At 36.0% G+C, this 25,816-nt stretch overlaps 1 protein-coding gene across 1 annotated transcript; it reads left to right on the top strand.

Annotated features, from left to right (window-relative positions):
- Positions 1 to 5,627: 5,627 nt before the first annotated feature.
- On the top strand, positions 5,628 to 11,586 carry LOC106131843 (uncharacterized). The gene has a single exon (XM_013331070.2). It carries the CDS (start codon positions 6,160 to 6,162, stop codon positions 11,482 to 11,484), a length of 5,325 nt encoding a protein of 1,774 aa, XP_013186524.1. The 5' UTR covers positions 5,628 to 6,159; the 3' UTR covers positions 11,485 to 11,586.
- The last annotated feature ends 14,230 nt before the right edge of the window (positions 11,587 to 25,816 follow it).

Here is a 25,816-nt window from a genome sequence, read left to right as displayed (position 1 = left end):
AGCAAAACCTTGTAATTTATTTATTTTTTCACTATATTAGAGGGTAGAAATAAATAAATTACAAGGCAAGGGAGTTTTGCTTGCGTAATCCATCCATACATCGTCTATCTCGTAATTTCTGTAACTAGCCACAGGGCTATGAGAATAGCTCATTACTAGAAAAATCTATCTATACTAAGAATCTATCAGATTTTCTTTCGTTCCCCCAGCTCACCATAAAAAAAGATCGCTACAATTTTCCAAGCAAAATCCTTCAAACAATAACTCAAGAGTTTTCTCCCATAGTGTAGCTGCAGCCAACCGCTGCAACAGTTACTTCACACCTGACTACCCCGTAATGCGGGGTAACAGTCCAGTAGCAAAAAGCTAAAACAAAGTAGGGGTAATTAAGAAAATCTGCGAGCTAGGGACGTTGGCGGGGTTAATTTCCCATTGCGCGAGCCAGTTACAAAATATACAATGATTAAAAATAAGTTGGTATAATGTACCAATAAAAAAATTTGGAACACAAGATTTTTTATATAATAACCCTGTTTATACTATCGATCGCATTTAAATTTTCAGCTAAATTCGTTCAATGCATTAAAAGAATTGAAACAATGATTTTAGAAAAATAAGTTCACATTTGTTACTTTTGTGATGTATGTGAGTATATTAATTGTTCTCAAGGAAAAGTAAAGTATTTAAACTATAACAAATAGTAAAGTATGCAAAGGTAAATTTTCTTTTTTTCATCTTCAAAATAAATTTATAAGGAGAAATTATTCAAAATTTTTACAATAAATAATTAAACAAACGACCTAATTTAATGACTTTAACGCACACTCTTACAATGTGAACAATAATTGCCAAGATCTGCTGAGAGTCTACTTCTGTCATATATATCAGACACTGCCTGAACTTGAACACCGTCATCTCGAGTTCTTATATTTTACAAGACTTGACAAACTAAGACTACGTTTATGTCTACTCCTGAAACTTTGAAGACATGCCACATTTTGCAAGTTTCTCGTCAAGAGGCGAAAAGAGCTCAAATTTATGGTTAAAGAAAGGAATTACAAAAACATTTCGTTGTACAAAATAATTTTGCTCTGAACACTAATGTTGTACTGAATTTTTTCTGCAACGCCGCACACGTACCTATAACGAAAAATAAAACTTATTTCTCGTTCGTGTAAAATTTCAGCTTCCCAAACCAAATAGTTTTCGGTGTAATTACCTATCATTCAGTTACACTAAGCTTCACAGAATAAAAAGATTTCTATGTTTGTAATGAATAAACTCAAAAACTACTGAACCGATTTCAAAATGTTTTTTACCATTACAAAACTACTTTATCTGAAAATCCAAAATTCGACAAAAGTTTTAAAGGAAACCTTTACAACCAAGGTATGAGTATGTCCACCGGGTTCGTAATTAAACTTAACGAACTTCGTATGCAAAATACTCTCTTTATCGTTCCGGGGTTAAGGCATCTTTTATAGGACTTTATAAGGACTCCCTTGTGCAGCTCAATTTATAATGAAAGTAATTTCGCTGAAACCATAGTACCTACCTTATACAATTGCCGAGGGTAGGTAAGTGAATTTAATTTACCTTAAATTTTGTTAACGATTTATGATGTCCCCAATTAAGATTCGAATACCTCATATGTGTATTCGTATAAAGATATCAACCCAATAACCCATTTTTTTACGGGACACGGGATTACATAGATTGAATTAGCCTCGAAATAAATTTAAGACTTGTGTCACGACATACTAACTCAACGATACTAATATTTTGACCGTTATTATTTAATGGCGTGACCGTTTGAAGCGCTTACACATGTTAAGCAACATTGAGTATAGTCTGAAGCTGGAGCGAGAAGAACTGAAGAAGAATGAGGAAGAAGATTCGGCTATGGATTCGGATATGGATTCGGCTATGGATTCGGATCTGGATTTGGCTATGGATTCGGATATAGATTCGGCTATGGATTCGGATATGGATTCGGCTATGGATTCGGATATAGATTCGGCTATGGATTCGGATATGGATTCGGATATTGATTTGGATATGGATTCGGATATGGATTCAGATACGGATTCGGATATGGATTCGGATATTAAAACTTACACCGTCCTCTCAACGTATTTTACAAAGCGTAATTTCAAATAGATCCAATGAATATTCATAGGCTACTTTAAAAATACAGATACTACTCCCGCCGTATACTAATTCGCTATTTATGGATAGCTACTCTTCTTTGTCTGCAGTCTGCGCTGGGATATTCGCAAAATCAATGTATTGGACTTTGTTTTTAAGTTCTTAATACAAATTTTAAGAAAATTGTTAAGATATTTTAATAAAATGAAGATTATCTCCTTAAAAAAAGTTAACTAGTCTACTGGATTAACTACTTGCTTGGAAATTGAGAAAAACACATCTTTGGCCTTGACAGTTTTAAATTAATTTCTATAATTATTAGGTAATGAATCATGTAAATTGACAAAGACTTAAACAGCACACAATTTAAATGGTTTCTTATACGCTTATTTTAATCGTATTATTCCTTGTAATGTAATGTTGCAATGTAGAATTTGTTTGGCTATTTCATAGACGTGTTATGTAACTAATGAAAAGTTTCAGTAAGTCGTTTTTATATAAGCATCCATTTACCCTGATTGTCGTTTAAAACTATTCCTGTGAATATTTTATCATTATCTGTAGGTAAGCCTATAAATTCGTAATGTTATTCGCGTAAGAACATATTCATAATTATTCACGTCTAATCTTTACCTACCTTTTTGGAAAAGAGGCTTAAATTTATATATGTTAACCTTAATTTACTAAGTACAGCCATGCCATTGTAAGTCTGAGTTGCCAACAAACAAACACAAAACTAACCTTTACAGTAGTTTATTTCCTCGCTAGTCATATTTCACGTCTCGCGTCGCCTGGAAGCAACAAAAACTACCATTTTTGTACTCACCGAGTCAGAAGGTGGCGACAAACATTTATTATACTGAAGACGGATTTCGGAAGCTCAAATAAGATTTCTCCTTTTTCCTTTATAAGTATTAAATATTTATAAGGGCACGTTTGATCATACGCTTCTTAAAAACCAGGATGAAGGTTTTAGGGAGGTAAATATGATATCCTAACGTGTTTATCCTTTACGGAGTAAACTGAAATTCATAAATTTGCGATCGATAGTGGACATCTTATTTGTACCTTATTTTACCTGAGTTGTGAATTTTATAAGAGAAAAGCTTCTTACGGGTATTCTAGTCTTACAATTATTAAATCATATGTATTATCTTACTTACATACATATAATCACGTGAAAACGAACCCACTGGGCAGATTACCCAAAAGGTCATTCTAGTCCCTAGAAAATCCACGTTAGCTATATAACTTAATAATAGAACTGAGATTATATTAAGTGACGTTTAACTCGTATTTTGTATCTTGTACCTTCTAGCAAGATCTAGCAGAGGTTTTATGCTCTGACAGGCTTAAAAACTAATCAATCTTAACCAAAAAAGAAAAATTACAAAAAACATCAACATTATTTTTTGGCTTGCGTCTTACACTATGGTCTGGCAGAGACGACATGTTTCAACAACATGAAAAACTAAACTTAATCACGGAAATAAAAATCAACAAGGTTAGCAAATACATCCAGTTTCTAAACATCAGTGTTGCCGCACATAAATATTGCCATTGCGGTTGTTATAAATTAATTTGGCGACGCAACTGTGGACGGGCACACACTTTTGTTTGCGAAGTGCCCACAAAAGACTCGTTGAGGTAAAACAATTGGCGAGCGGGCTTTTCCAGGGCTGCCCATAAGCAAGAAACATATGGAGTTTGCAACTTAAAGTAACAAAATAGGTTTAAGCGGTCTAATTGAGTAATCTCCTCCTTTTGATCATAAAAACAAGTATTTAAAAAAGCAACCTAGATTATATACATTTTGCCCTTGTCGGAATTCGAACCCGAGACCACCGGTGTCACAGATAAGCGTACTACCGCTGCGCCACAGAGGCCGTCTTATAATAAACCTTCTTAACGTAGGACACCATACGGTTATATGTTCTTAGTTTATACCTTGGCTGATAAAGGCTAGCTACACTGCCCGGTCCACGCCCACTCTTTTTTGACATCTCTTTGTTATAAACCATTGATTCAATTTTTAATTTCAACGATTTAACCCTATACAAATGTAGTATTTAGTAGCCTCTTAGGCGCAGTGACAACGTTGTCTATGAATATTTCAATCCTCGATCAAATAAATATACACAATGGCATTTTTCTGTTGAGGCTGGGTCTTGACCATTGTTAGCGATGTGTAATCTGTCCCGTATATATATTTATATTATTTAATTTTACTTATATGTATATTATTTCTGAAGTGTCATAAGGAATTACCACGAACACCCACGACATAAATAAAAAACACTGTTGCATGCAGCCAAATAATAAAAATATTTTTGAAAGCTTTGGAGGAATTTATTTTCTGGAACTTAATAGGCAATCTGTTTGTCTTATAAATTCCAGTACACGTGTAGAGCTTTTGTGGAAGCTTCGACAGTTTATTGCGAGTATTTTAAACTTTTATTAAGCTTTTTAACTGTGTCTCTATATATGTTTTTTAACAATTTTGTCTTAAATGGCCGCGTGGTTTTAGAATTAAGAATAGAACCAGTCCATATATTTCCCATGATTGTCGTAGAAAGCGACTATTCCATCATGTAGCCGTACAACTGGACGGGGTCTTTCAGTCTTTACCAGACTGTTGGCTCTGCCTTCTATAAATGTGACATGTCACCTAAATATTATGTTACATATAAATATATATCACGCGAAAGAAGAATGCAACGATTATGGCAAGTGGAGTTAAAATGTCTGAATACAAACTTATTTTTTTTTTCTGAAAAAAAAAATTCTTCTTTTCCCATCGCGATAACTTTCAGTTACTTCAAATATATTATATTATAAAAGTAATAATATTAAAATAGTTTGCAATAGGTAACGAAACAACCAATACACCTTGCAATCACACAGTCCCAACACGCAACACAATTCCAGGAAAATACATTTCAATTCTTTATTGAATCCCTTCTACCGCGGCCCTCGAGCAACTACATACTAGATTCACTGATGAGAGCAAAATCAAACAGAAACGACGTCCTCGTAAAAATTAATCTTAATACATACAAAAATCACGCCTTTTTCCCGGAGGAGTCGGCAGATACGCTTCATCCACATTTATAACTCTCTTTGTGCATGCTGGGCGGTTTCGGGTACTCTTAATGAATTATGAATCTTTATCTATTATGAATTTATACATTAAATTGCAATAAAACACAGAATGCTTATAATTTAGAGTTTTATAGCTAAGGATTATGGGATTTATTGTAATAAGAGCACTATCATTCAATTTCGCTCGCGCGAATTTAGCGCCACCTCCAAAAGAATACAGGTTTTTCGCAAATCCCATAGGAACTTTAGCTTTTTACTGGGATGAAAGGTATGCACCTATGTACTTCTCAATACTCCACACTATATATGTACAAAATTTCATGGAGATCGGTTCAGTGATTTAACTGTGAAGAGGTAACAAACAAACAAACTGTTGGAGCATATATACATAAATAAAGAATATTAATTTAATATTTTTACACCATTTCATAGACAATGTTTAACTTTGTAAAATTAGTTTCTGAACGACAACGCGGCGGTTGTCTATTGCATTTATATCCGTTTCCTTAATTCACAAAAATCACGCTAGATCTTGTGCTCGCCATAACCTCATTTCGCAAAAATATTGTCATCAAAAGAAATAAACGGAATTACACAGGCATTTGAACCAAAGGAATCATTCATTTCAAGACCCAAGCGCCAACATACGTGGTGGACCTTCGTCGCCGCATGAAGACATAGAACCAGCGAGGTTAAGACGTCGGAGGAACTGCTGCATACATTCGGTACGGCCAGCCATCCTTCCTAACCTCGTCCCTGTGAGTTCAATCTGTGCTAATACCGTGCTTTGTTCATATTTCAGTTCTTGTGCATCGCTATAGTCAGCTTTGTGCCGTTGCTAGCATCGGCTGACGCCACAGTACGAACAGGAATATTCACAAACCGTAAGTCCTTTCACAAACAACCAAAATGAGCCTAGTTAATGATGAAGCTAAGCCTAAATCTCGCGATAGGTCTCCGTACAGTAGGCCCCCTACCGCCTTCTGTGACAAAGATAGTGAGAAGTTGACTGATTTAGTAAAAGGCAGAGGCATAATCAAAGGTCGCCTCACAAGACTAACAACCTTTATTAATAGCATAACTCGAGATCAATTAAATAGTCAAAAATGCATTGATTTAAAACTGCGTATGCAAGGCGCAGCCAGCTTACTTACTGAATTTAATAATATTCAAACAATGATTGAGAAGATAGTGATAGACTCTGATTTAGATTGCCAATTAAATCAACGAGATTTATTTGAGGATAGCTATTATAGTGCCTTGTCACGAGCTGAATACTTACTTAACCGAGCCGAAGTCTCTGATGGCTCCAGTGTGTGTCATAGTAAAATAAAATCAATTAAATTACCTGTCATATCTATGCCTACATTCGATGGTTCATATGAGCATTGGCTCGAGTTTCGAGATACATTTATGTCTTTAGTTCATAATTCTAATGAAATTAGCGATATTCAAAAATTTCATTACCTAAAATCCTCATTAAAGGGCAGTGCGGAGTTGGTTATAGATTCTGTGGAGTTCTCAGCCAGCAATTATACTATAGCATGGGAATTACTTCTCAATAGATACAATAATAGCAGTATGTTAATACACAACCATGTTAAGGCCTTATTTACCATTCAGAAATTAACTAAGGAGTCGTACCACATGCTCAGGCGCCTAATTGATACAATACTTAAGAATTTAAGAGCTTTAAAAATGCTTGGTGAACCCACTGAGCACTGGGATACACTGGTCATATTCATAGTCACTTCTAAATTAGATGAAACTACTGAACGCGAGTGGGAGCAATATAAGTGTACTATTCGTAAACACAATGAAACTAAATCATCACTAAAGGTGGATGATCTACTCACCTTTCTCAGGGACCGTGCTGAGATGTTGGAAACATTGCAAGCCTCTCATAGTAAGATTAATCTTGATTCCAAAAAACAAACTACACATAAGGCTCAATGCAATGTCTCCACCAAGTCACAACAAAGTCGCACTACCTATAAGAAGCCATGTTTAATGTGTTACAATGATCATGCACTGTATTCCTGTCCAAAGTTTTTGGATGCTAATATAGACACTAAACTACACTTTATAGCTACCAACAAGTTGTGTGAGAACTGTTTACGCTCTGGACATACGTTAGAAACATGTAAGTTTGGTCCGTGTCGAAAATGTAATAGAAAACATAATACGCTAATTCATAGTGACACGTCTAATGACGCTCAAGTAATGACGCTTCATTCAAATTGCAATAATCGTGAGCCGAGAGATGTACCGACCGCGCCCGCGACCCCCGCGGTCCCCGCGGTCGACGTCCCCATGCATCGGTCTAGCACGGCACAGGTAAACAAGCCGCACATAGATAACACTCGCTATACGTTCAATAATCAATCAGTTAAAAGTATAAATTCTGTTTTATTATCGACTGCTATGATTGAAATAGCGGATAATCACAATAATTATCATATTGCACGCTGTCTTCTCGATTCAGGAAGTCAACTTTGTTTTTTGTCTAAGGATTTATGTACAAAACTTAATGTTACTTTAATACAGTCCACTTGTGAAATACGAGGAATAGGTAACTCGGTTACAAACTCAACACAGATCTGTGATGTTAAAATAAGATCGCGCACCGGTGCCTATTCTACGAGTTTAAAATGTTTTGTGTTGCCTTACATTTCATGTACATTGCCGGCGGTTGCATATGATCAAAACGAACTATTCATCCCTGAACATATACAGCTAGCCGATCCATTATTTTACGAGTCCCACAATATTGACATTTTGATTGGCGCAGAAATATTTTGGGATTTATTATGCGAAGGTAAAATAAGGTTACCAAATGGCCCAGTTTTACAAAACACAAAATTAGGTTGGATAATTTCAGGGCCTATACACAGTAATACGCACAATATTGATAGGTCTTTCCAATGTAATTTTTCGCACGCTATTGAAACACAATTACGGCAGTTTTGGGAACTAGAGGAACTGCCTAAGGCTAGTCTCACACACACGGACGACGAGCGTGCTTGCGAAGAACATTTTATTAACACTACAACGCGCACAAGTGATGGAAGGTTCTGCGTACATCTGCCGCTTCAGAAGTCACCAGCTAGCCTTGGCGAGTCGTACACTCAGGCTAAAATTCGTTTTTTAGTTTTAGAAAGACGCCTCGAACGTAATATTACTTATAAAAAATTATACACTGATTTCATACATGAATACCTTGATTTGGGTCATATGAAAAAGGTAAGTTCATATGGAACACCACATTATTTTTTACCACACCATGGTGTATATCGGGAGCATAGCTCTTCAACCCGATTGAGAGTAGTCTTTGACGGAAGTGCTGCTACTAGTAATGGAGTATCCTTAAATGACATTCAGCTTGTCGGGCCGCCACTACAAAGTGAACTATTTGATATTTTATTGCGGTTTAGACGATATAGGTTTACTGCGTGTGCAGACATACAAAAAATGTACAGGCAGTGCCTATTACATGAGTCACAACGCGACATGCAACTGATTGTCTGGCGGGATAATCCTTCTGAGCCTTTAAGTATGTACCAGCTCAACACCGTGACCTACGGCATGGCAGCGTCACCCTATCTTGCTGTTAGATGCCTCAAACAGCTGGCACTTGAGTGTACTGACCCTGATGTAAAGAGAATCATCTCTGAGGACTTTTACGTTGATGATATGATCACAGGTTGGGATGATAAACATGAATTATTATCATTTTGTAACAAGACTTCAAAGTGTTTACAGTCCGGTTGTTTTCCATTGAGAAAATGGACATTTAACTTTCAATGTGATCAGTCATCAGGTCCGTTCAGCGCAGGTAAGGAGTTAACATTAGGTGATACTGTTCAGTGCAAGACTTTGGGTTTAGGATGGTACAACACTAGTGATGAATTTTATTTTAATACGCAATTTAAGAGTGACACTAACAAGATAACAAAACGTAGTATTTTATCACACATATCTCAAATTTTTGACCCCCTTGGTTTAGTTAGTCCAATTATAATAATAGTGAAAATATTATTACAGCGACTTTGGTTATTGCAATTAGGTTGGGACGATGTGGTGCCAAGCGATGTTCTACTTACATGGACTAAGTTTGCGAACGCCCTATCGGAACTTAACACCATTCGTGTGCCTCGTCATGTTATTAACACTACTGCTACACATTCGGAGTTACACATTTTTACCGATGCATCGCAAGTAGCGTACGGCGCTTGTATTTACGTACGCTCAGTCAGCAGTGACAATAATTCATTGGTGAGACTGTTGTGCTCAAAAAGCAAGGTTGCTCCTTTGAAGCCCGTTAGTATTCCGCGGCTAGAATTATGCGGAGCTTTATTAGGTGCAAGGCTATACGACAAAGTGAATAAGGCACTTCATTTACAATTTAAAAATATTATGTTTTGGACTGACTCAACAATTGTACTAGGCTGGTTACACATGCCACCTAACTTACAAAAAACTTTTGTACAAAATAGGACATCAGAAATACATGAGTTGACGAGGGAACTTCCTTGGCGTCATGTAAGTGGAAAAAATAATCCAGCTGATTTAGTGTCCCGCGGTATGTCGCTAGAAGATCTCTCAACTTCTACGTTATGGTGGGAAGGCCCGGCCTATCTTCGCCAGCCCGATTTTAGATGCGATCTGGTGCCTTCATTTATAAATGGTTTGCCTGATGAGTTACCAGAGTTAAAATCGGGCGTGACGCTTTCTGCTGTGCCTGATAAAGTTTCCGAGTCTTCCTTGTTTCCCTTCTATAGATTTTCTCAATTTAATCGCATGAGACGCGCTGTCGCATACGTAAATCGGTTTATTTATAATTCACGCAATACTAATAACCCGCGATCAGGCGTCCTATGTGTCGATGAATTGAGAGAGTCTGATATAACTTTAGCTAGGCTGTCTCAATTGGAATCTTTTCCAGTTGAATACATGTCGCTTACTAAAAATAATTGTTTAGGACATAAACACAATTTAGCAAAGCTAAGTTTATTTATTGATCACAATAAATTAATACGTGTAGGTGGTCGTATTTCCAATTCACAAATTTTCTCGTTGGATAAAAAACATCCAATACTCATATCTGGTAGCCATCCTTTTGCTACTTTGCTATTTCGGTATGAGCACACCCGTTTGTTACATGCAGCTCCACAAGCGCTTTTATACAATTTGCGAGAGACCTGGTGGCCTATTAGTGGTAGGAATCTTGCTAGGAAAGTGGTACATAATTGTATTGTTTGCAAGCGGTTAAGGGGAAAAACTCCAACTCCTTTAATGGGGAATTTACCAATGGAACGTTTGGACGCTACTTTTCCTTTTATGCGTTGTGGTGTCGATTACGCCGGGCCAATGCTCATGCTAAATCGTAGGGGTAAAGGTTCGAGGACTACAAAATGTTATATTTGTATTTTTATTTGTTTCGTGACTCGTGCCATTCACTTGGAGCTAGTCAGTGACTTGTCCACTGAAGGGTATTTACTTGCATTAAAAAGATTTATATCCAGACGTGGCAAACCTTTAGAAATATTCTCCGACAACGGTAGAAATTTTGTTGGGCTTATGAATGAATTTAAAAAGTTTATAAATAATTGCTCATCGGAGATAATAGATTACGCAATAAGTCAAAATATCAAGTTTACTTTTCTTCCTCCATATTCTCCTAATTTTGGTGGTTTGTGGGAGGCTGGAGTGAAATCCTGTAAGTATCATTTACGACGTGTCGTAGGAAATGCACACTTAACCTTTGAGGAGTTTAGCACGGTTTTGGTTCAGATTGAAGCCGTTTTGAATTCCCGTCCCCTTAGTCCTATGTCCACAGATCCGCAAGACTTCACTCCTTTGAGCCCAGCTCACTTTTTGCTTGGCCGTCCACTTACTGCGCCTGCTTGTGAAGACGTGACTGAAATTTCGACGAATCGTCTTACTCGCTATCAACGTGTGGAACAGATTCGCCAGCATTTCTGGTCCAGATGGGCTAAAGAATATGTTTCTGAACTACAAGCAAGGACCAAGAGAACAAAGGATGATACTCCGTTGAAGCCCGGAATGCTCGTCGTTATCAAGGATGATAATTTGCCGCCTTTGAAGTGGCATCTTGGACGAATCATCGACATCTTCCCAGGAAAGGATGGCGTTGCAAGAGTGGCAGACATACGGACTTCGACGGGCATTGTCAAACGATCGTACAGCAAGATATGTCCTTTGCTCGAGTAGCAGAGAACACATTGAAAGCACGAGCTTCCAAGGCCGGGGGCATGTTGGAGCATATATACATAAATAAAGAATATTAATTTAATATTTTTACACCATTTCATAGACAATGTTTAACTTTGTAAAATTAGTTTCTGAACGACAACGCGGCGGTTGTCTATTGCATTTATATCCGTTTCCTTAATTCACAAAAATCACGCTAGATCTTGTGCTCGCCATAACCTCATTTCGCAAAAATATTGTCATCAAAAGAAATAAACGGAATTACACAGGCATTTGAACCAAAGGAATCATTCATTTCAAGACCCAAGCGCCAACACAAACCTATTTTTGCCAAATACATTTTTTCTTATATCTCTCAAGTACAGACATCGGCCAGTAACTATTTTATTTTATGTATGGGATGTAGATTCCTTTTTCGAACGAACGGTGTCGGATTGTGAATCTATAGTTAATACATCTATGGTCGCGGCCCATAACTTAACCCCTGGGAATTAGCGGAGCGCTGTCTACGAAAGGAATTCATTTCATACTATTCAGAAGATTTTGTTATTTATTGGTTGCTTGATTGGCTCGCTTCGTGTTCGTTTTGTTGACTGATTGCGTTTTGTTATTGACTGAGTTCTAACAAGTTGTTTGACGAGTGTGAGTTCATGTAGATATCCATTATATTTGTTGCAAGTGCATCAACGTGCCGTGTGGGTCCCGGCACCAATACAAAAAAGAATAAGACCACTCCATCTCTTTCCCACGGATGTCGTAAAAGGCGACTCAGGGATAGGCTTATAAAATTGCGATCCTTTTTTTTAGGCGATGGGCTAGCAACCTGTCACTATTTGGATCTCAATTACATCATTAAGCCAAGCAGCTGAACGTGGCCATTCAGTCTTTTCGGGACTATTGGCTCTGTCTACCCCGTAAGGGATATAGACGTGACTATATATATGTATGGATCAACGTCAGACGCATGGATTTTTCTCGACCCTGTTTTGTTTTTTTTTTTTATAAATAAACTAGAAGACTCCTGCGGCTCCGCGCATATGAACCGAAAAATCACCATATTTCATGATCCCGCGGTAATTTCGGGAAATCCTTTCTTAGTGCACCCCTAAACTATATAACGAGCCTTCTGTGTGGGGCTATGCGTTGATATATCAGTCAGTCATTCACTTTCTTCTTTTATATATTTAGATTACAGTTACGCTTATCAAATTCTTAAGATAAATAAATGAAATAAATATTTTTCTATTCTTGCTATCAATTATTTATTAATCAATTATTTATAGTATCATATGCAACGCTTTATGCTACCTTCTATTTGGTCTTAGTAAAAGTCTAGTCTTCCTAGCAGATTGTATAAACTTGTAATTCTTTAGGGTTTCAAGCTGTCACTATTTCCTAACTTTTAAATCATAAGTCCATCCATATAAATGTGGCCATCTAGTCTTATGGCTCTCGAGTCGACTCGTCTACCCCGTAAGAGAGAAAAACGTGATAGTTCATTAACTAATCCTATCTGTTGCATTTTAACCTTGAAAGTCCGATGGGTGAAGTGGGAAGGCCTAGACGAACGTATCTTGATCAAATTAAGGACGTCCTGGCAAAGGGTCAGGTCAAGAGTACCCGAAACCGCCGAGCGTGCATGAAGAGAGTTATGAATGTCGATGAAGCGAAGAAAGTAGTCAGAGATCGTGGCAAGTGGAAAGATGTAGTCTCTGCCTACCCCTCCGGGAAAAAGGCATTTTATATAAGTCCAATGTCTCCAAAAGTCCTAAAATGCAGAAATAGCCTGAACCTGATGCTTATTCCAAAATTTTTGTCCGTTCATTAATGAGTGCTCACATATTGTCGGATGGCAATCGGCTCGTTAGCATGTACAGTGGCCGTCAAAAGTATGTTCTAACAAAATTGTTACTCTTCTACATGGCGAGACTATCGAAAGTCAATATATGTATGTATACTTTGAAATTGAAGTTAGAACTATAGCGAAATAAAAAATAATAATAATCGCAATCGCACAATAGTTACAAGTCAGGAAAAACCTGAATTTAGATGGATGGCTTACAGATGGAATTGAGATTCCAATAAAGTCACTGTTTGCTAGCACTACTACTAAATAATTATTTTTAAACGAGAATAAGGTAATAAATACCGATGCATACGTACATACAGTCACGTCTATATCGCTTGCGGGGAAGACAGAGCTAATAGTCTTGAAACGACTGAAAGGTACAGCTGTATGTCAGGTTGCTAGCCCATCGCCTACAAGAGGTATCCCAAGTTTATAAGCATATCCCTTAGTCGCCTTTTACGACATGGGAAAGATATGGATGGTTATTATTGTTTGTGGATTTAAAACAACTTCTTTTAATTAGCTTACGAGATTTCCTGTTTTCCCATACATTTTATATTGTTCAATATTTTTTTCCATCTTATTTTTTTTAATCCCGAATGAAAAGTAGCTTATCCTTTATTTATTAGTTTATCTCCATCTATTTTCGGACAAAGGGAAAAAATATGAACTTTCATTGATCACTCGTACAAAATTTGCGAAATAGCTACCTCCTATTCCCATTCTGAATGTAAAATGATCGAATCCAATAGCAAACAAAGTTAAGCCACATCGTTGGCGAACTAAAAAGTCGTTTGCCGAATCGCTTTTGTCACCGACTGTACCGCCGGTCAAACAGTCACAATCAGTGAAAACTCGTGTTTGCAATGCCCCAGCGCAAATTGGAGGCTCGACGTGCTAGGTAGCACTTGGTGTATTAAAAAAAAAAAGAAATATAGTCATACAAGCGTACAGATTATAAATTTCAGAGTGCGTACGAAAAAAGGTAAATTTAACCACAAAGTCCGGTTAATAATATGGGAATTATTTTATACATGAATTATTAAGAATAATCATACATACATATGGTCACGTCTATATCCCTTGAGGGGTAGACAGAGCCAACAGTCTTGAAAAGACTGAATGGCCACGTTCAGCTATTTGGCTTAATGATAGAATTGAGATTCAAATAGTGACAGGTTGCTAGCCCATCGCCTAAAAAAGAATCCCAAGTTTTTAAGCATTTCCCTTAGTCGCCTTTTACGACATCCATGGGAAAGAGATGGGATGGTCCTATTCTTTTTTGTATTGGTGCCGGGAACCACACGGTTAATCAACAGCTTATATACTAAGGTAAATTGTGAGAAGTGGGGTGACCTCTCTGAGTATGTACTACGTGTTCTACTTGCAAGAATATTATTGGCTGGTAAGTCACGTAGGTTACATTGTTGCTACCGCAATAAATGTTTTTTTTTCGGCTATAGATACATAGGTACAGCACCGTATTATTATTTTTTATAACGATGGGAATTGAGACATTTCAGACAATTGATTGAATGTGCAGCCCCCGCAACAATGCACGCGCGACGCCGGTTTTGTAGCGCGAAAATCTATCGCTGTCCCGTTCCACGTCATAATAAAATGCGAAACAGCGACTTTTTTTCTACAGGGTAACATAATATCGGTAGCATGTGGCAGTCGTTCTGTAGAATCATCTATTCTTCTACTCCTTAAACATGATCACAGACAGTTACCAAAAAAGACAAATAAATATGGGGAACCAGGAGGTGTAGGCAGATACTACATCTATCCAATGGCCACAATCCCTGCATACTTGTTTCGCTTCATTTCATACAAGCTCGTTGGTTGAGTTCAGTGGAATAGAATAGAATAGATTTATTTTCAAAATTGGATACAAGGTATCACTTATTGACGTCACATCAATTAAATCTATTTATAACTACTACCGCTCCGAAAGGGCATGTGTAGAAGAAGCGGCGGAACAAACTACACTGCAGCATTTTCATCGGACGTCAATATACAATTATAGATCTCTTAAATCTAAATCATGGACGAATGCACATTGTCTACATTAAAAAACATGAATGAATGTAGAACTAGTTATTCCAGTACTCTTGGCCTGACATTGATGTTACATTAAGAGTAAATAGTAACAATTTATTTTTCTCTTTCACAATAAAACAGTAATTATCGTGACGACCACACAATAAATTCTCGTTAAACCCGATGTATCATGCATATTGATTAAATTGGACGTTTTAAATAATTACCAGAGCAGTAGGTGCGTTTACATGCTGGAGCCGGCCATTTGCACCAATGGCCATTTAAAATATTCACTGCAACATGCGACTGACGCGCATCGTCATTTATCATTAAAATTTTGAGTAATTAAAACAGAGCTATAAGTGGCACAATTATTTTTATGATGACTGTATCATTTTTGAGTGCAAAGCAGACTCAATACAGCTGTGACATGCAAATTAAGTAATTTTCGTAAACAAACATAATTTCTTGATAAATTACAATTTACTTACACAATATTTTTATCAATTGCATTAATAAATCTTTAATTTTTTAAACACCACTATTCTAAAAAAAATTTTGAACAATAAATACTGTCTTAATTTAAATGATGCATAAATGAACTAATAATGAATAAACGAAGTTAATAAAAAACTACAAAGATTAGAGACATTAGCTTTACCCGAATTGCAAGTATAAATATGGGTCTTTTAGGTAACCAACATTATTATAACATCAAAGAGTTGATTATTAAATTTGAATTTACGATATTGAGTAATTTTCTAATCGTATTACGATAAAATGGCAAAGAAGCAGTTAATTAATTACGAGTATCTTCTATATATAATAACTTTAGCGGCTTATCGAAACCAGAAAATGCCTATTTCTATTACAAGGATGTTAATTAGAAGCTACTAGGAATATTCCCAAGATTATATCTCATCTTTACAAAGGGATCCGATGTTACATTTCCTCCGATATGGACGTCAAGGGGCGAATTCGAATTAAAAAAGATAAGACTGAGCCGTATTTGTTATTAAAAACATACTTTTTTTTTTAAAAGGTCTCCCTTCAAAATGTTTTTGCCCGTATTAGAATAAATCTTTGCATATATTATTTATTATTCCATGCAAATGTTACATACATACATACATGTTACAGATGTTGAAATTAAACATTCAGGAAATAACCCCAATTGATTGCTTGCCTATGTGCTGTTTTTTTGCAAGCGTCAAACCAAGCATCTTTTTAGCGACTGTAACTTCAAATCCCAAATGTAAATTTGTACTAGCTTAATCATGACTATTAAGAACTTTATATTTAGTAACGCAATCAATTGCTTCTTATCATCCCAATTTATAATATTAATATAAACATTAATTATAAACGTCCGAGATAAAATAAAGGTACCTACGTTACGTGCGCGTTTATTACCTGTATTCTTCTTCTAAATTATAATTACCTGTATTATTTATAAATATTCAATTATATAGATCTTTAATAGTCAAATTATTATGTAAAAATTATTTAATTAATAAGATCTCTAATAGTCAAGTAATTGTTATAAATATGCACTGCGCGTCTTAATTTTTAATTCCGGAGAGTGGTTTAAAGATACCAAGTGTAAGTTATGATACAATGTTGGACGTAACAATAGACACAATTCTCTTGAAAACAATCCAATTACGCCTCGATGGGGCTGAAGGGGATAGGTAGGTGCCCTCCAACTGACAAAATGAAGACGAATTACATCGGAGAAAACAAGAATTGACGTGGAAACGGCAGAATAGCGAAACGAAAGGGTACTTGATTATTGCTTGTGAAAGCGCGCGAGACTGAAAAAAGATTTTAATCCAAAATCTCAACACGGAAATAGAAATATTTCAACAATTTTAGCCTACTTCATAACTTGTTTTAGGAACGCGGTTTGAATAAAAATTAGTTATTTTTTTCCATTTTTTATTGTTTTAAACTCTTCCTTCTTGCGGGTTGCGCCTTTGAATATGGTTAGGTTTTTACACGAAGCGACTCAAGTTTGAGATCCATACAGGTGACTCTAAATGATATTGGATCATAGTTTTTTTTAATATACGCAGTTGCACAAAAGACGAAATTCAAAGTTCCAATATCATACAAAACAAGCAGTGAACTTTATGTGTGGCTTTTAAATAATTTGGCTATATAGTAAGGGAAACACAGACTATACTGTTTAATTTATTCCATATCGGTTTAAGAGTTGAAAACTTGGTACCTTATGGAAAATACTTACATTTGTTTAGATAATTAATTTCAAATAAACATTTAACTAAAGCGGATAAACAAAATATATAGTGGCTAGGGATATACACATCTATTTCTCTCTCAGCTTATTTAATCTATGAATATAAACTATCCTATTAATTTGAATAACTACTTGGAATAATGGAATACCGATATTTGCTCATTATAATACACAGTACTTTATATTTAAATTAATTCATTTGTTTGGTATTATATATTCATTTGTTTTATTATTTTGGACTAGTTGTCGCTGGCAACTCCGCTTGCGTGTTTGTGGAAATACGAACGTCTTGACAAAAGTTGTTCAACTTGATGAGCATTTTCTTTTGGCGAAAAAAAAATGGATGATCTGGATCATGTGATGTAGAAGCCAAAGGTACCAGCTACTCTGTAATATGTACCGAAATTTAAGTAAATTTAATAACCTTAACCTTTGTATTTACAATAACACGCAAACGGAGTTGTGGACGTCAACTAGTAATAAATATATAACCTATTACTTTTAGAAAAATAATAGAAATCATAACATATGGTTGTGACATCACATACCACTGCTTCTACAAACAATACACTGGATAAAAAGCCTTTATCTGCACGCGAAGGAGCATAATGTAGTTGTTTTACTCTTTGCTAACATTCTTGTGCACTTTACGAGGCGTAAATCGATAGAAAACTCAGAATAAGATCACCTGAGATAAAGTGACACTGGAAGGGAGGTTAGCAGAATATGTTAATATAGTCTTTGCTACATTATCTTTCGATGTTGGCTGCGATTTCGATAATGCGATCTTTATATTTTATTATATGTAGCAGATTGATTTCAAAGCATGTTGGAAGTTGCAAAAATAAATCTGATCTTCGTCAATCGATTTCATAAAAGAATACTAATAGATATATAAAAACATATAAAAATTATTGCGGTAGTGCAACTGAATTGTAATCGAGATCATAATTTTGGATGTACCCAGTTCTGGTGTTTTCAGAATCGATGGATTAGAAAACGTAATACAAAACCATTCAACACTGAAAACGAGTTATTAGCAGTATTCTTGTATACTTAGATGATCTGTTGATTCGCACACTATCAGGTCTATTCCTAATTTACGTTTCTTATGTGACATAGATTTTGGTGTTATTAGTATGTGATGTTTTATTAATTTACTATTAATTTTACTATTGTTTATAACATTTTATCATACACAGGAAGTAAGAAAAACTAAGTAAAAGTAGAAGCACCTGCAGTTTTGTGAAGCTAATAATCTAACACTAAATGCCAATTTTGAATCAAAAAGATTGGTAGAAGCATGGGATGGTGGAGAGATAGTCAACTGAATATGAGAATTATCAAAATAGTTTATCGTTTAGAATATATTTTTTCTAAGAATCTTCCAGTATCTCACAATCTATAGAAGTGAGTCGCAGAACCCGTAGGTAGCCGGCTAAAAGTGCGGCGTGCCGTACCGTGAAATTGCGCCGCGGCCCCGGACCCAGGGGCCCGCGACACGTCTCGAGCACGCCAAGTGCCCGTCCTGAAACCTTTATTCATTTCGTTTCACCCCCCGGGAGTTAACGTCCCGATGTCCAACTCAGCCTTGGGATTTTATAATACCACGGATTCTATCAAATGAGATATGTTATTTCACTACTGATTTATTTGCGTTAGATTATCAAAATTACCAGAGAGATGGTCTACATAGATTCATACTTAATATTATGAATGTGAAAGTGTATTTATGTTTTGTCACTTCTTTACATTAATCTACATACAGCCGTAACTACATATAGCTGAAAAACATTTCGTTCACACATAGGATTACTGAGGACATAGTAGGGTATCTTTCATCCCGAAAAGAAATATATAATATCGATATCTAAATTTATTGTCATTTCGATAAAAGATTAATTTGGAATTTTAACCGATTGCCGCTAATTGACTTTTATTGGATTATTCAGAAGGTTCGTTAAATGTATGTATGTTATGTATTTTACTAAATGACAAAGATCCAAAAATATACATGAGTGAGTATTTGCGGTATACTTATGCATTTTCATTTATTTTCCTTTAATATACCTCGTCAATTCTGAGATCACATGCCCACAATACCACAGGCTACGTCGTCTTCCACCAAACAAAGTGTATTGTTATATATAATTAAAGCTAAATATTTAATTTAACCTCTTAATTTAAATTAACGACAAAAGCTATTACAACATCCATTTTCGTATCTGTTGGCGAGCATTATAATGTCTTAATTAAAACATAATACTCTAATGACAAAGGAGGGAAGCCTCCAAATAAATACGGTCTCCGTTTCAGATCCGCGTTACTAATTTAAAACAAGGAACCGCCGTTAAAAGCATACCTTTTCCATAACGTGTAAACCACTTGCAAATTTATTCAACACTCATCAAATAATATACTGGCTAGATTTGCTAATTTCACGATATGGAACTTTGACAGTAAGAATTTAGGGTCGAGTTTCGTTGTTGTAGTGATGGGAAATATTTCAATTTTCGTATTATTCTGGCAATTTGCATTGCAGTAGCTGTTGTTGAGATGTACTCCGGGCTACTCTGATGTCCTAGGGATTCGTATAATCACGTATTTTGCATTGCTTGCTATGAATGTACTCGTATCTAGTGACGGGATTTATTTAAATCGAATTCAAATGAATTGCCGATTGCACTTTCAAATGGATTAATTTTAAATTATTGGAACGGAAAAGTAAACACAGAATATCATGTTTCGTTATTTAAATTTATCGCGATGATTTATTGGATTAAAAAGTGTCATTCAGTTGGTCAAAATGTGAAGTGCGTTAATTAATGCTGTCATTTTATAAACTTGATAGACAAAATATTGTATGTTGAATCTTTATTTGTTTGTTTAGCTTTTCTTAAGCTTGAACTACATTTTGTTTGTAAGCAACTCTTTATACTGATTAGATCTTTTGTAACCCAATCTCAATATTTCTGCGGCATTAAGTTGTGAGATAACTTTAAATGTTTCAATCTACGTTATTTTTTTATCGCTCAGAAATGTTGTTCCTAGTTTGACTTTGACGCAAAAATACAAACGTAATACTCTATTTCACAAAGTCTTATCAATCAAATGTCGATAATTATGTTACATTGATTTCACATCACTAGAGCTTGAGATATGCGTCTACACTGCGGATTATTAACGTTATTTAAAAATAAGTAAAACGTCACTGGCTAAGTCCCAGCATCCAGCTATTACTTATGCAACATTTTTGAAGTATTTTTTCATATTTTTTGCGATTGTGTATATAACGTAAATTATACAGAGATGTATCATGCATGTTGCTTTTGAACTATGATACATAGTCGCAGGTGGACCAATGTCTTCTCCCCAGTGAGTTAAGGATGTACCAGGGATTTAACCCAGGAGGAATAACAATAAGCATCAGGTACAACAGTGGCAAATAAATCCGACCCAGCGGAATTACCCCAAAGATCTGTTCTAGTAGAAAAAGAAACTACATACACATACATATCATCCCGTCTATATCCCTGACGGGGTAGACAGAGTCAACAGTCTTGAAAAGACTGAAAGGCCACATTCAGCTGTTTCGCGTTTTAATCTCAATTATATCAAAAACAAACTACATGCAAAAATTCCCTTTATACAAAGCATATTATGTTTTCCATGGATGTCGTAAAGAGCGATCAATTCTCTTCAAATGGGCTTTTCGAGTCTGTTACCCCGAGGGATGTACACTTGAATAATTGTATGTTTGTACTTATCTAGATTCCTTGAAAACATAATACTACAAAATAATATCGGTGGTATTAAAAAATATATAACATCCAACACGATGTCAGACACCCATAAAAGCAATATGTAAGCGGTCCGAGCGATTATGCGCAGCCCGAATTCTGCACATAACGTGCAGTTGCCAAATGAGGCCATTTCAATGTTTAAAGTAGCTCTGTGATTGTTCCAACTTGTTTACAATACAGATATGACACTAAAATGTATCGTAAAAATTATAAAAGTATGAATTTTAGTATAAAGTAAGTAAGTGCCGTGTGATTCCCGGCACCAATACAAAAAAGAATAGAACCACTCCATCTCTTTCCCATGGATGTCGTAAAAGGCGACTAAGGGATATGCTTATAAACTTGGGTTTCCACTTTTAGGCGATTGGCTAGCAACCTGTCACTATTTGAATCTCAATTCAAAATAGCTGAACGTGGCCATTCAGTCTTTTCAAGACTGTTGGCTCTGTCTACCCCGCAAGGGATATAGACGTGACCATATATATGTATGTATGTATTAAATGCTTTATTAGTCAATTACGAAGCACAACATCAATCCTTAAGTGGGATCTCTTCAATATTTAATCAACATTATTTTCCTTTACTTATTCACTCAAAAACTTACACATTGAGGTAACTGGGTGTGTTATTATATTATGATCCAAGCTGAGTTAGATTCCCGTCGGCGGCTCATCCGGCAGAGAAACGTTTGTCGAAGTTTCAGTTTCAGGTTTACCTTGATTCAACACAGACTAGAGCCGCCTCATGTAAAGCCATAACTTTGTAAGATCCTGCTAAAAGGCGGACCTCGAGTCCCTTCCCAAGAAACCGGGACTTACGCCAGAGGACGATATTTTCATTATGCTTTTCGGGATTTACAATAACAAGTAATAACAAAATACGAGAACACCGTAACGCAATGTATAAAAGAGGATATTGACTGACTGATTGAGTCTTCAATAAATACCTTAGTCACCTTCTACGACGCCTACAAAAAGAAATTAAGCAGTCCAATCTACCAGCTAATTGTAACTAAATAGTATGTCTGTATGTAAAACGAGACTAATCGGCTACAATTTGGATTACACATTGCGGTGTGTGCCTCTGCCCTGTGATTCCGTCTGACCACTACCTGACCAGTGGTCACGGCTTAGACGTGGCTGTTAACCGCAAATTAACAATACTAAACAGTGGTGTAATTATAGTAGCTTTCACATTTGGTTTTACTGCCATGGGAACTTCGGGACGTAAACTCAGACTTTAGAAGAGATCCCAAAATATTAACATAGACAAAAAACTATTTCAGTAACTTTAGAAACTTTATAATATCTCCATAATCCCCTCGCTCCGAATTATCTTTGATACGAATTACAATTTTTAAGTTCCACTCATGAAAGAATTCTACATTCCTATAAGAGACCCTTGCAACCAGGTTTTTATTCAAATTCTTGTCTTGTCTCTTATATATAAATATACTAGATCTCAGTATTTAGGTATATGTTTGGTATAGTTAAGTATATTTATTATAATTTTTTTACTACCACCCAAAGGTTCTCTGCAAAACCCAATGTCGAAATTTAGTCGAATTAAGTCCGCCTATTTTACTTTACAAATTGCAATTGTTACAATAAAGAATAAATAAATAAACCTCCATAACATATACAAAGACGTAGACGTAGAGGTATTATTATCAATTATATTTTTTTTTTAAATTTTCGTCCCTTTTTTTTTATACTCCAAGATGTATGGAATGACACTCGTTCAAAAGCAGCTGCATAAATTTTGTAACGTTTTATTAAAACTACATTACGAATATCACCCAGATACGTAATATAAGTATATACATTATTTATGGTAGGTACCTACGCATAATCAGTTGCGTTTTTGCGAATTGACTCCGTAACATAAAAAAAAATTAAAAAAAAAAGAAAACACGAGAAAGAAAGAACAATTTATAAGATATAAGATATAGAATATAAATACATTCCATTCCACGTATACTTAAAGAGCGTCAATCGCGTGAGAGCCACTTCACCTCGTAGTTCGAAAAACGGAGCAATGCTTTTAACACCTAGTAGTTTCGTTGTGTTATTTACTGTTCTTAAAAGGCACTCTGTGTGACGTCAGTTTGAAGGCCTTTTGTTTCCTAATACTCGGGAAAGTACGATCTGGGATAAAAGTATGTGACAGCTGGTACAGTGCAATCATGAGCGAATGAAGGGAAAATTACTGATAATGTAATACATTAGTAGTCATTTTTAAATGGGATAGGGTAATAAATTTGGTATTCTTCTTTTAGGCGATGGGCTAGCAACCTGTCACTATTTGAATCTCAATTCTATCATTAAGTCATATACAGCTGAACGTGGTCCTTAGGCATTTCAAGACTGTTCTCAGGCTCTGTTTACCCCGTAAAGGATAAATACGTGATCATATGTATGTAATGTAGTACATCAAACATTTTGATGCCGGGTTGAAGTTAAGCCAGATCAATGGGTCAGATTAACAGAGTAAATATAGCGTCAAATTGTGTTTAGTAGAACAAAAAATCTCAGACTTATACATATACTTATGCTTTTTAAAAAAAAAAACATTTCAAGTTATTTTTGTTGGTACATTCCGTACATTTTCTATATACATACACCATTTTGACGAATACAAAAACTTTGAAAGGAAAAAACAACGTATCTATGTGATTTACACTTTACAAGAATGAAAAACTCTTCATTAACACATTTGTTTTTACACTTGGATTGCTTATCTAAAATACTTTGTAGCTTTATTGTTAACGTAATGTTAGCGCATAAACATTACTTTTGCTGCATTGGAAGAGTAGGTAAACGCAGAGACTTCTTCCTTTTTTCAAGTTGCAAATGAAAAAAAAGTATGATATTTCTTACATAAATCCCAATGACTATATAGAGACGCTACCAACGTTATGTGAGAAATCTTAAAAAAAAAATTATTTTACTCTGTCTACCCTACGTTAAAAATAGTTTATATATTATATACCTAATAGCTATAGAAGGCGAAATTGAAATGTTCGAAATTGTGGAAGCACTTAAGAGTATGAAAGCGGGAAAGGCTGCTGGGTGTGATAGAGTGTCGGTCGAGATGCTTAAAGCAGGAAAAGGCGTAGTAGCTAGTCAGTTGTACTGCCTTTTCAATTTGTGTTGGAGAAGCGGCCGAGTACCAAAAGATTGGTGTAAGGCTGTTATCGTGCCACTTTACAAAGGAAAAGGGTCACAGCTGGACTGCAAAAATTATCGTGGTATAAGCCTGCTTAGCGTCGTCGGCAAATTGTATGCTAAGGTATTGATTAATAGAGTCAGGAATGAAACTGATGACAAAATATGGGATGCTCAAGCGGGATTTCGAAAGGGAATGGGATGTACTGATCAGGTCTTTTCCTTGCGGTGCATAGCCGAAAAGTTTTTGGCCAAGAGTCAAAAAGTCTATTGCACATTCGTAGATCTGGAAAAGGCCTATGACAGAGTTGAGAGGAATGAATTGTGGTCAGCACTTTCTATGCATGGGGTGAGCAGTCTCTTAATACGAGCACTGAAATCCTTATATGAGGATTCGAGTGCTTGTGTCAGGATAAACGGAGCGCACACTGAGTGGTTTAAGATTGAGAAAGGCGTTAGGCAAGGATGTGTTGCGTCACCGTGGCTGTTCAACCTATTTATGGATAGCTGCTTGACAGATTTGAAAGAGTCTAAAAGTGGATTAAGGATGAATGAGTTACTCGTCAAATGTCTGCTCTATGCCGACGATCAGGTTATACTGGCGTCATCAGCGGAGGAGTTACAGGAGATGGTAAACTGTATGCATGAAGCTTTAAAAGAGAAAGGAATGAAAGTGAACGTAAGTAAAACTAAAACACTGGTTTTTGAAATGGAGAAAGAAATGACAGCATGTAATATTTTGATTGGAGGAGAAAGAGTGGAGCAAGTGAAAGAGTTTGTATATCTAGGATCAAAGTTTACATCAGATGGCAAGTATGATAGTGATATTGAAAGGAGAGTGAACGCGGGGAACATGGTGAATGGAGCTTTGCATGCCTTTATGAGCAGTCAGAAACTATCCAAAAAGGCTCGACTGGCTGTGCACAGGGGCGTGTTGGTCCCGACATTAATGTATGGGAGTGAAAGTTGGGTATGGCAAAAGAAGCATGAAAGCAGAATAAATGCAGTGGAAATGAGAGCGTTAAGGAGTATGATGGGTGTGAAATTGAGTGACAGGATAAGGAACAGCGTGATAAGGGAATGTTGTGATGTGAAAGAAGATGTAGTTACAGGAATAGAAAAGGGTATGTTAAGATGGTTCGGTCATGTGGAGAGGATGAATGAAAGCAGGTTGACTAAGCAGATATACAAGGAGAGTGTGGAGGGAAGG

The sequence above is a fragment of the Amyelois transitella genome, chromosome 9 (genome assembly GCF_032362555.1).
Source record: "Amyelois transitella isolate CPQ chromosome 9, ilAmyTran1.1, whole genome shotgun sequence".
Classification (NCBI taxonomy): domain Eukaryota; kingdom Metazoa; phylum Arthropoda; class Insecta; order Lepidoptera; family Pyralidae; genus Amyelois; species Amyelois transitella.
Note: the sequence above shows the minus strand (reverse complement) of the source record. Positions and strands in the feature narration are given on the sequence as shown.